A 10,894-nucleotide genomic window follows, 5' to 3' on the forward strand; every position below is an offset into this window, starting at 1 on the left:
GATCTATATGATAACGCCAGCTCAGAGAGTCGTCGTACCACATCTCCAAGTACTTAAACTGCATAACTTGACGGACCGATTGCAGGCCAACTTGTAAGTCGATGGTGACCGGAGTGTTCAACGGGAACACGAACATGGCCGACTTGTCTACATTCAGGGATAGGTGCACAGAGCTCATCCAGGCTGTCACAGTGTCCAGGTAGGGCCTGTTTCTTCTTCTTCTTCTTCCTGAGTGTAAGGGCCTGTTTCCCACTCTTCTTCTTCTTCCACCACTAGGAATAGTGGCCACCAGCCATCTGCTCATCTGCTAAGACCGCTTTCATCTTCCTCGTTTTTCTGGACGCATTTTACCATAAACGAAAAATCCTCCGACGACAACGACGAGGACGGAGCACGGAGTGTTCTCATTTGACTTCGACTCGGTTTCAGACGAAGGGTATCCAGGCGCCCGTGATCCTTGCGGCCTCTGGACTACGGAAGAGGCAAGTAATTGACGTATTTTTTGGGGTTTATCTTAGGAGAAATTCGTTGCTTAAAACAGGATTAAGACAAGACCTCTATTGACGCATGATAAGAAAACCGAACGGCTATTTAGGAAAGTGTAGTGTACTCGATATCTCTATTTTTGTGCGCTCTTCTTCAGTGAAAGATATGGCAGGAGAACAATGCTAATTTGCAATGCTAAAACGATAAGGTTGTTCCTGTTCCGGGACGTTCTTGTTCCGGGACGAATCTCGAACTTGACTTAATGCGCAGCGCTTGCCTTGTCAGGGAAGTGAGCCTACAATTTTGCTTGCGGAGAGTGGAGACCGATTGCTGCTTGTGAAGAATCGAGGTTTCGTTGGAGTTGTTCTAACGCTACCGATATGCACGCAGCCTGCACCTTCCTGGCAACTGCACCGCAACGAGTAACGCTGTCGTCTGCTAAAGCCATGCGACGGCCGCGTCAATGATTGGGAGTGCAAGAAGCCGCGCTTTTCGAAACCTTCAAACCTCAAAATTTGTCTTCAGACCAGGACGCGCTTGTCGAAAATGTAATTAATGCATCAAGCGCAGTAGTTTTTACTGGATTTTGTGCCGTCGCATTTACAGAAAGATTTACTACACTCTTAAAAATGAACTTCACCGCATAGCACGCTCTTAGCCAACCATTATCTCGAATGATATCGCTATGTGCCCTGATTTGTTCAAAGTGGTAGGCGTACGCCTTTTCTGTGACACTTATGCGGTTCATAATTGTCACAAAAATGGCGTACGCCTCCCGTTTTCAACAAATCAGGGCAGATAACGATATCATTCGAGATGATGGTTGGCTAGGAGCGTGCTATGCGGTGAAGTTCATTTTTAAGAGTGTACACTCTTAAAAATGAACTTCACCGCATAGCACGCTCCTAGCCAACCATAATCTCGAATGATATTGTTATCTCCCTTGATTTGTTGAAAACGGGAGGCGTACGCCTTTTTTGTGACAATTATGAACCGCATAAGTGCGGTGAAGTTCATTTTTAAGAGTGTACACTTTAACCAGAACGCATAGAACGCTCTCAGTCAACCATGATCTGGAATGATATCGTTATCTGCACCGATTTGTTGAAAACGGCAGGCCTATGCCTTTTTTGTGACACTTATGCTGCTAATAATTGCACACACACACACACACACAAGAAAAGGCGTAACCCCCGTTTTCAACAAATAGGGGCAGATAACGATATCATTCTAGATTATGGTTGGTTAAGAGCGTTCTATGCGGTGAAGTTCAGTTTTAAGAGTGTATATCCAAATTGACACAAAAAAAATGTGCGTCCCCCTCTCTCTTCGAATCAAGAGCGATAATCCTATCATTCGTGGTAACGGTTTGGCCGACGTGCGGTGAAGTCTCGTATTTAGATTGTAGTGATGGCGTCAGCTCAAGCAGTAACTATACCTTTTCTGATGTACTGTTGTAGCGACAGATAAAAGTGTACCCGTGCAGTACCGACGTCTACTTTGCGCCTCCGAGGGGACAAGTGGGAAATTTGCGCCCCCACCCGGTATATTCTTACTCCCTGAAAGATGTCATAGGCGGGATTAAGAGGGGCAGTGCTCCCCCCCCCCCGAGTGAGTATCGTGCTGGAGAGTTATGATGCAAAAAGTTCGAACATAAATTGTCAAAATAATCGAAATAGCGATGTCGCGAAGGGCAATGGGCCTTTTTTAACAACTGCTTATGCGCTGCGACGCCAACGACATTGGGTGCGCCGGACAAGATTATCTCCGTCTTCAATAGATCGCGCTGGGCTGGGACGAAACAGGTGGTGACCAGCGGGGACACCGCGCAAGCGGCGTGAACTCATCGGTCCCAACTCCAAGACCGGTTTCGCTCCTTTGTGCTACGCATGTGGGTTTGTTTGGCTTCGACAACACGCTTTGTGCATTGCGCATTCCAACTTTGCGCTGTGATGCTAAATTTGAATCGCCTGCAGAACTTTTTGTGTAGGCAACACAAAACTTTTTGTGTATGTTCCATCTTCATTGAGAGTGTGACTTGGGCATTACACTCTTGAAACAGAGCTTCACCACATAATACGGTGAAGGCCAGCCATTGCACAGAGTGGTACCATTATCACTCCTGATTAGTGGAAAGCGCGTGGCGTACGCCTTCTTGTGGCAATTAACGTAAGTACAAAAGTGCCGCAAAAAGGCGTGCGTCTCCCGTTTTTAACAAATCGGGTGGAGAACGATGTTGGTATGGTGGTTGGCTGCTATGCGGTACAGTTCTGTTGTAATCAGTGTACCCTGCACTCTTAAAAATGAACTTCACCGCATAGCACGCTCCTAGCCAACCATAATCTCGAATGATATCGTTATCTGCCTTGATTTGTTGAAAACGGGAGGCGTACGCCTTTTCTGTGACACTTATGCTGTTCATAATTGTCACAAAAAGGCGTACGCCTCCCGTTTTCAGCGAATCACGGCAGATAACGGTATCATTAGAGATTATGGTTGGCTAGGAGCGTGCTTTGCGGTGAAGTTCACTTTTAAGAGTGTGAGTCTGGGGTTGGTACGTACGGAAGAAGACGGACCGGTCCGTACACTCTAAAAACAGAACTTCACCACGTAGTGCGCCAATCATTGCCGCGAACGATAGGGTTATCGCTTTTGATTCGAGGAGAGAGGGCGGCGTACGCCTTTTTGTGGCAATTACCATATGCCCAACTTGCCACAAAAAGGCGTACGCCCCCTTCTTTCCTCGAATCGGAAGCGGTAACCCTATCATTCGTGGCAATGGTTGGCGCACAGCGTGCTATGCGGTGAAGCTCTGCTTTTAGAGTGTACGGACAACGAGACAGGATGAATGCACGAAGCCTTTGAGTCCGTCTTCACCGCAGACTCAGGCTAGTGTCTCGGACGCATAGTTTATGCCAGATCACTTGCATCCCGACTCGTCGTGAGGTCGACTAACAAGGCGTAAAGGAAGAGCGTAGCGCACTCCTTTGTTTAAAGGGTCTATGAAGAGAACTCCGAAAAACATGAGTTGTCGGTGGAGAAAGGCTCTCAAGGCACTTTTATCTGAAACATATCCGACTTTTGTCATATCGCATTCACCACGGGCTCAGTTCACAGACCAAAAATAGAAAATAAAAGAAAAAAAAAAACATCGAGAGCTCACCCGCCTACTAAGGGCCTGACGTCACTTGCAACATTTGCTCACTCCAAGGTCGCACCAGTTCTCCAGTGGGGAAGGTCACCTGTTTCTGACATCACCTCCAGTTTCTCCGTCGCGCCTCCAACGGTCGGGTCACAGCAGTCGCCTTTTTTGGCCGTGAGTTTTAGACAATATCCCCGTTATTCTAACCAATGCTCGGTTCATGCTCCGCATGGTGAATGTATTACCTATGCTTACAGAGGTTTTGAGGATCTCTTCATAGTCCCTTTGATATACGTGAAAAGCGTGGCGAAAGGGTGCACGCCTGTGGCTTTCAAAAGTCCAGACACTAAACAATTCTGGCATTCTGAATGATAGTTCGGTTTGCGCTGATTACACGGCGAAGTTCTGTTTTAAGAATGCATGAAGTGTTGTGATGATTAGCGTATTGAGCTATAAGTAGAGTCCTGCTCGGGTCGGAAGCGTTTCACCCGCATCCGAACTGCACCTGGAGGTGCAAGACCCGCATCTGACCTGCAAGCGCGTTCTATTGTAACATGAAACCCGCGTTCACCCGCAACCCCGCACATTATTTTCTCGAACTTCCATTCCCATCCGACCCGCCACCCGCCACGAGAAGAAACACAGGCATAAGCTGTGAGTACCTCCCGAGGCTGCCCCTGACGGGTTATGTGTCTGGAAAGTTTGTTCTATCCGCGTTATTACTACGTAACGAGACAAGGATGCAACTTGGGCGACTGATTAAATATTTTGTTTTCTTGTTTTGACCATCAAAATTGTCAACTTGATCGCTTCGTATTTTATGTTCTTCTTGGAATAGAGTATCGCCCCTGGAGATGAAACGCCCCAGTCTTCATTATAAAACAAAGTTGTTGCTGTTTCTTGTTGGAAGATGTCTTATCCGCTACAAACAGCAACCCGTGTCGGTGTTAAAAATGATACCCGCACCTGACCCGCAGCCCACCCAATATCGCAAATCTGAACCGACACTCGCAGGAAAGAGCGAGGTATCCGCGGATACACACGGGCACCCGCAGGTCACGCAGGATTCTGGTTATAAGTGCACTGTACCACAATGGTCGCCTTCCCCCGGAGGCTCCTATCGTTACCACATTACAAGATTTCATCTCCATGCAAGCGAGAAGGTACGAAGCAGGGACAAAGAAATATATACAGACGCATACATCGTCCCTTCTATGTTTAAAGCTAGCGCTGTCATAGTATGGGTGAGCTGAAGATGGGAGGGGCAGTGGTGGAATTGGCACCTGCGCCAGCACTGATTATGTACATGTTATAAAGCAAGGTTACAAAATACAATAAGAAGAAAATAGATGACCACATCTGTTTTCTCGTCAAGTGATTCATTTGGCTTCATTTTTTCCCAATTTCTTTTGTCCTCAAATGGTCTGTGCACAGCATCTAGAGACTACCATTCGTTTCGTGCCTGTGCTTGCCGCCTTAAGGGTGGAATGCCTTGCTATGCCAACGGAAATGCATTTTGCGTGATCATTTTATCACAAATAATAGTATTGTTGGCATGCGGGCAGAATAGTTCATTTGCAGACACTGGGTCTGTCGAAACCGTAAATGATACTATAAACATAAATATGTGCGTGCGCAGGAAACGACAACCACCGAGGAATCTACTAAAAAAAGCGAGACGGCTTCCAAGGAGAAAGAAACTGCATCACGCAGTGATGACCCCTCGGCGTCCGCAGCGACTGCGCCTCGACGCCAGACTACAAGACGCCCAACTATCGTGCGGGCTACGTCTAAGTCGTCCCATTCACCGTCAACATCGCCAGCATCTGCAGCATCTACCTCACTTTTTGACTTAGGAAAGGAAATTAATGACGGGACAGAAATTACGGGTAACCCCCCGCCAATGTCCGGAGGTGATGGTACTGCTCTAGTGCCAACAACCACTCCGCTTTTCATCTCGGTTCCGTCCACAGACCCGAGGGTAACTCCCTGGTCGGAGTCACCTTCATGGTCACAAGCAGTTACAAGGTCACTGTGGACGAATGCTTCCTACGTACACCCGTATTATTCGTACCAACAATCGTGTTACCAGGCCCCTGCTCCTGGCCATCAAGATCATATCACGCAGAGCACTTGGAGTACTACGCCTTCATTGTCTTATCGAAAACAAGGTTGGGATGAGACGCCTGCTTCCACGGCACCCAGAATGAGTACATACGCCACTCCTCAACAGCAGGTGTACCCATTCATGATCCCAAGTGCACCAACTCAATCGGGGTTGATTGCTACTCAGCCAAGCATGATGTATGAGGCGATGAGCTACTCAATGACAGCTGGGCAGCCCTTGATGTATCCTGCAGTAGGAACTGGATTAAACCAAGATCTCATGTACCCTATTGATAGCACGACCATAGATCTTTTTGGTACAATGCCGAATCCATATTCCGACGTCTGCGCGACAGGAGATGGTTTTTGGAATGCTGAAGCACGAAATGTGGATACCACCTCGGACCAACAGGGACGAGTTTCACTGCCGTCCTTCGAGTCTGCCTTCTGTCAGCCGTGGAGGTGCGTGGTGACCCCTGGCGTGTTTGAAGTTCAAACCAATTGGTATGGGGTCGAAAATCCGCAACCATTGGATACATATTCCTCATATGAAGGAATGCAACAGGAGAGCCAGAGGAAAGAGCCTTGGTGCATTGATGGCGTTGATGATCTGGTTGAAGATGGGTATGGCGTGCCCCCTGTGGGTGCAGTGGATGAAAGTGAGTCAAGCTGCAACGGTGTACAGACCGCCGACGCAGGGCAAGGGGATGATGTGCAACAAGGAAATGCAGTATGATGGTTTTTTGTTTGCTGTTAGAAGAATTAAAAGTTTGGGTGTTTTCTTCATCCTGCGTTATGTGTAGTGAAGTTCAGCTAATCTGCGTAAAACAGGTTATACCGTTCTATGGCGTACAAATCAATTTGGAGTTCCTGTTGTTGAAGGGTAATAAGCATGAAGTATTGTACACTACATGTACACGTGCTGAGTGCATGTCCTCCAACACCCACGCATGGGTTGCGTGACATGCTTTGGTTGTAAATATCAATTAAAATTTCCACAGATAACGTCTTACAACCGCACCTATTAATGCGTACGAAGGTCAGATAGGCAAACTCGTCTAGGCGAGCTCCATAGAGGGAGAAACACAACAAATAGAGCCTCTGCGCTGGCTCTCCTTGGCTTTTTCGTGAATTACTTTTCAATGTAGCGCTTATTGATTAAGGTCGTCGTGTGCATTCTGTTCGTCTCAAAGTATATTCGCGGTTTTGGTTGGATAGGCTCATCAACGGTGACAAAGTTTCTTGCAATAATTCGTGGTGAGATGTCGCTTCTCGTCTCCCAGCTAGAACTCTCCTCGGCTTTTCATAAACTGTCGTTCTTTGATCACTGCAAGCGGACCTGAAGTTACGCGTGTCCTCTCGTGTATGCTTGGCTTCAGCTGCGACGCTCCTTAAAGGAGCACCGAAAGACCCTTCCATAAAGTCGTCGTTCTTTTTTTCTTTTTTGCTGCTGCTGCGTGTTACACGAGAAATAACACATACTCATGCACACAACAATGCTTGCAGTAGCAGATGTCTTTGATCTGCACACTCCCTATAGCTTTGCTACCACAGTCTTTGCGAGATTCCACAGGAGAACGAGCGAGGACCCGGCAGTGACTCCGTGAAGTGGGCGTGCACCCTGAACTCTTAGAAAAAAGGGTGGAGCAGTCCCACCTCTAAGGAAGTAATAGTTGTCGCATATGTTGCGCCGAAAAGGTAGCAAAGATATATACCTCCCATTCTGCCATGAATGATAGCGTTACAGCTTCTGATTTGATGAGCGAGGGTGTGTGTGAGGGGGGGGGGGCGTACGCCTTGTTGTAGCAATTTGGATATATGATAATTGCTTTTACACCCTTTATCAGACCTTATGTTGACATAGGTGGTAACTATAGAAGTTACCACCTTTTCACACCCTTTTTTCTTAGCGTGTGGCCCACCCGGCTGCTTGCTACGCTACTATTACGTCGTCACAGCAGCAAATCGGGCTGCGTCTCCAAAGGTGACATGAATGATTTTTTCAGGGTGCTTCTGTAACTTTAATTACGCTGTGGTAAGAGCCTGTTCAGCGAAAATATTTTGCGTGGTCGCTCGTGCAATAGACATGGTTGGCGAATTCGAGACAGGGTTTCGAGCAGTCCCAAATATTCTTTAAAAGGGACTATGAAATGATTTCTTTTTCTCGCTTTCATCAGAAAGAAAACATTTTTCTGAGTTTATAACCAAAATTTTACCTTCGTCATGCCAGGAGTAATCTCGGGAGCGAATTTAAACGAAGCGGCGGGGGGAGTACTGCTGGCGCCGCGCTGTGGCAAGCTGTCGCGCGGAAACACAGCGAGCAACTTGGCGGGACCACGGCCCGGTCCGCGACACGTCATCGTGACTTGTCACGGTCCCACCAGGAGCATGCGCCGTAGGATTCCGCGTATGCGTTCATCGGGAGTGGAAACCTCCATGACGCTAGCTTCCGGGCGATCGTCGCAGTATATCGCGGTCACATCTTGTGGTTTTCGCCGACATGACGAGACGATGTTGGACGGCTGGTTGCCCTAATTCACGTCAATATTCGCTCGGCATCCAATGTCATATGCTTCCAAGTGACGAGACGGACAGTTTTTGATGCCACGAAGCAATCGGACCGCCGGAATGGAAAGACGGTGCAGTGCCATCGACTGCTCGTGTTTGTAGCGAACATTTGCACGATTGCCATTACGAAGGGGACGCTGAATCTCTTCAACGTACTGGATAACGAGCTCAGTGTCGTTTGAATCAAGGTGTAGCACCATAACAATACGTGTGCTCACTGGGGAAAGAACATCCAACTATAAACGGCGCAAGAGTGTGAGTACTTTTCGTTATTAGGGCTAACAAACATCTCTCAGTCCGTGTGGTCCAAATGTTATCACATATTTCAGGAATGCGTAAATGGGTTAATTCTCATCTGCGTAACTTGGAATCTTGCGGCCGATTACGCAACACAAGAGGGGGAGAGAGAGAGAGTAAAAGAAAGACAAAATACAGAGTTACCGAATCTAGTCAGTAAACTCAGGTGGTACACTGATAAAAACAGACTTCGTTTAGCATGATATTAGAAACCATACTTTAACAGAATATTTATGTAATATGTTGAACATATGTATCCGTTCTTTTCTCTTCACTCATCTGCTTTAATGTTCATGTTTACAGGTAACTTCCTCAGCGGGGCCTGAAACCCCCGAGGTGAGACAGCATGATCACTGCAACCCAGTATTCAGAGCAGACCAATGTTGTGCAGACTCCTTCCAGATTCCTCTTTGCAGCATTGTCTTGCCTACCATTCGGGCTCTGTGTGTTGTTGACAAGTTCTTTTTTATTATTGGATTTCAGTTTGCTTCAGCATGTGCACAAATATGATATTGAGGGGGACACTTTCTTGTTTACACCTGAATAAACTCGGATGCTTTTAAGAGGTGCACACTTTTGTTCGTTATCTTATAATTATTACTCAGGTGGATTACTACATCCATTTACATTCACCCGAACTGTAGTTGCATACTGTGTTATTCATTTTCTTCTCTCAAACCAGGGCGTCCCATGTGTATGGCGGCTGAAGTCTTTCACCAGGGTAACATGCCAGAAAAACTACAGCAAGTGCTGTGCAGGTCACCTCTAAATTAAAGGAACCTACCTTTGATGCACTATGTCCTCAGGAGATTTTGTTCCTGCTACAACTCTGCACTTTGTTTTACATTACCAAAAATAACCTTACCAACCATTACCATACCTTTGGTGCTCTGCTGTGTTCAACAAGTTCAACTTGCTCTGGGCATCCTGTAAAGCCTGTGCAGATACTTTATCCCTTATTTGCTGGTAACATTGGTGCCAATAAAACTGTGTGACAGTGTAAAACAGAATACATCCTGTGTTTGCATATGCATAAAAATTATGCATGTGTAGCATATAATGTGTATATGTAGATGTTACAGTTATTAGGTCTTATGTATATTACCGTATTTTCACGCGTATTAGCCGCGGCTTATGCGCGATTTTTTTTTCTCACGGGCGCCCTGCGGCTTATCCACCGGTGCGGCTTATCTGATGACTATTTTTTCCTGGTATTTTCCGCATACGCCGATTTTAACGAAAGGGCCGACAGTAGTGAGTTTTAGTATACCGTTGATAAAGTTATCGTGCCTATCGAAACCAATCGCAGTGGTGCGTGACTCAGAATCTTGTCCACTGATTGGTTCCGGTTGATACAGTTCGACGGTAGCCACGTTATCAACGGTCTGCTAAAACTCTCTAGTGTCTCTGGAACAGCACTGCCCTGCCGATGCACGAACAGTGCGTAACAGGGACGGGTCCACATTCGAGTAGATTGATCTTCCTGGTGCATTCCCCCAAGTGGTTTAAGGAAAGTGGTGACAGTGATTCACGTCTTCTGGAAGATCACTGACCCATCAGTCCACGAAAAACACCCGACAAGGGCACAATCGGATCTTGGTAGAACTCCAGAACTGACCTCCTCTGTTGTACACTGTGCCGATCCCGGAGTATGGACCACAGGGTTTATGGCCTTCTCTATGGTCTCCTTTGTCGCACAAATCAGTCGTCTCGTATTGCCCGCGGCTTATCTGCGGGTGCGGCTTATCTGCCAGAAAATTTTCAAAACGTCCCAAAAAACGCGTCCTGCGGCTTATCTGCGGTGCGGCTTATACGCGTGAAATTACGTAGTTATGGTACTATTTGAACTAAATGCCGACATTTAAGCTGTTTGAGCCTGGTGCCCTCATCCTTAACATATACAAGTGGGTCCACATCCTCGGTGGAGCCTGCACAGCTGAGGACTCTGTCCAGGTGGTAAATTGAACAATTCTTTTACAAAGAAGGCAGATTTCTACCAGTAGACCAAAAAGCGGTTTATTTGAAATAGTACCAATTTCTTCTCGTTTTTTAATTGCAAAATATAGGGCATGTTACTTCACTACTGGGGCTTTTTGCTTCTTTCCAGGTACCTCAACTGGTGACTTCAAGCCTATGTAACACACTAGCATAAGGTGGCAATGAAGCAGGCAAGCTGGTGTCGTTGGTTTGTGTCCCTCAGTCTCGGGGTTATGGACGTATTAATAATATTACAAACCTGGTTGAACAATAAATTTGTTAAACAACAAACAGTTCTCGGAAATAAATACGATGTGC

The 10,894-nt window shown here is 46.7% G+C and overlaps 1 protein-coding gene across 1 annotated transcript; it reads left to right on the top strand.

The window, feature by feature from the left end:
• Positions 1 to 364: 364 nt before the first annotated feature.
• Positions 365 to 6,520, top strand: LOC135398864 (uncharacterized). The gene is made up of 2 exons (XM_064630396.1): positions 365 to 482; positions 5,268 to 6,520. Exon 2 carries the CDS (start codon positions 5,532 to 5,534, stop codon positions 6,468 to 6,470), a length of 939 nt encoding a protein of 312 aa, XP_064486466.1. The 5' UTR covers positions 365 to 482; positions 5,268 to 5,531; the 3' UTR covers positions 6,471 to 6,520.
• The last annotated feature ends 4,374 nt before the right edge of the window (positions 6,521 to 10,894 follow it).

This window comes from Ornithodoros turicata, chromosome 1 (assembly GCF_037126465.1).
Source record: "Ornithodoros turicata isolate Travis chromosome 1, ASM3712646v1, whole genome shotgun sequence".
Classification (NCBI taxonomy): Eukaryota; Metazoa; Arthropoda; class Arachnida; order Ixodida; family Argasidae; genus Ornithodoros; species Ornithodoros turicata.

Coding starts and splice junctions, on each gene's coding strand:
- LOC135398864 (XM_064630396.1), top strand. CDS start 5,532: ATGTCCGGAGGTGATGGTACTGCTCTAGTGCCAACAACCACTCCGCTT.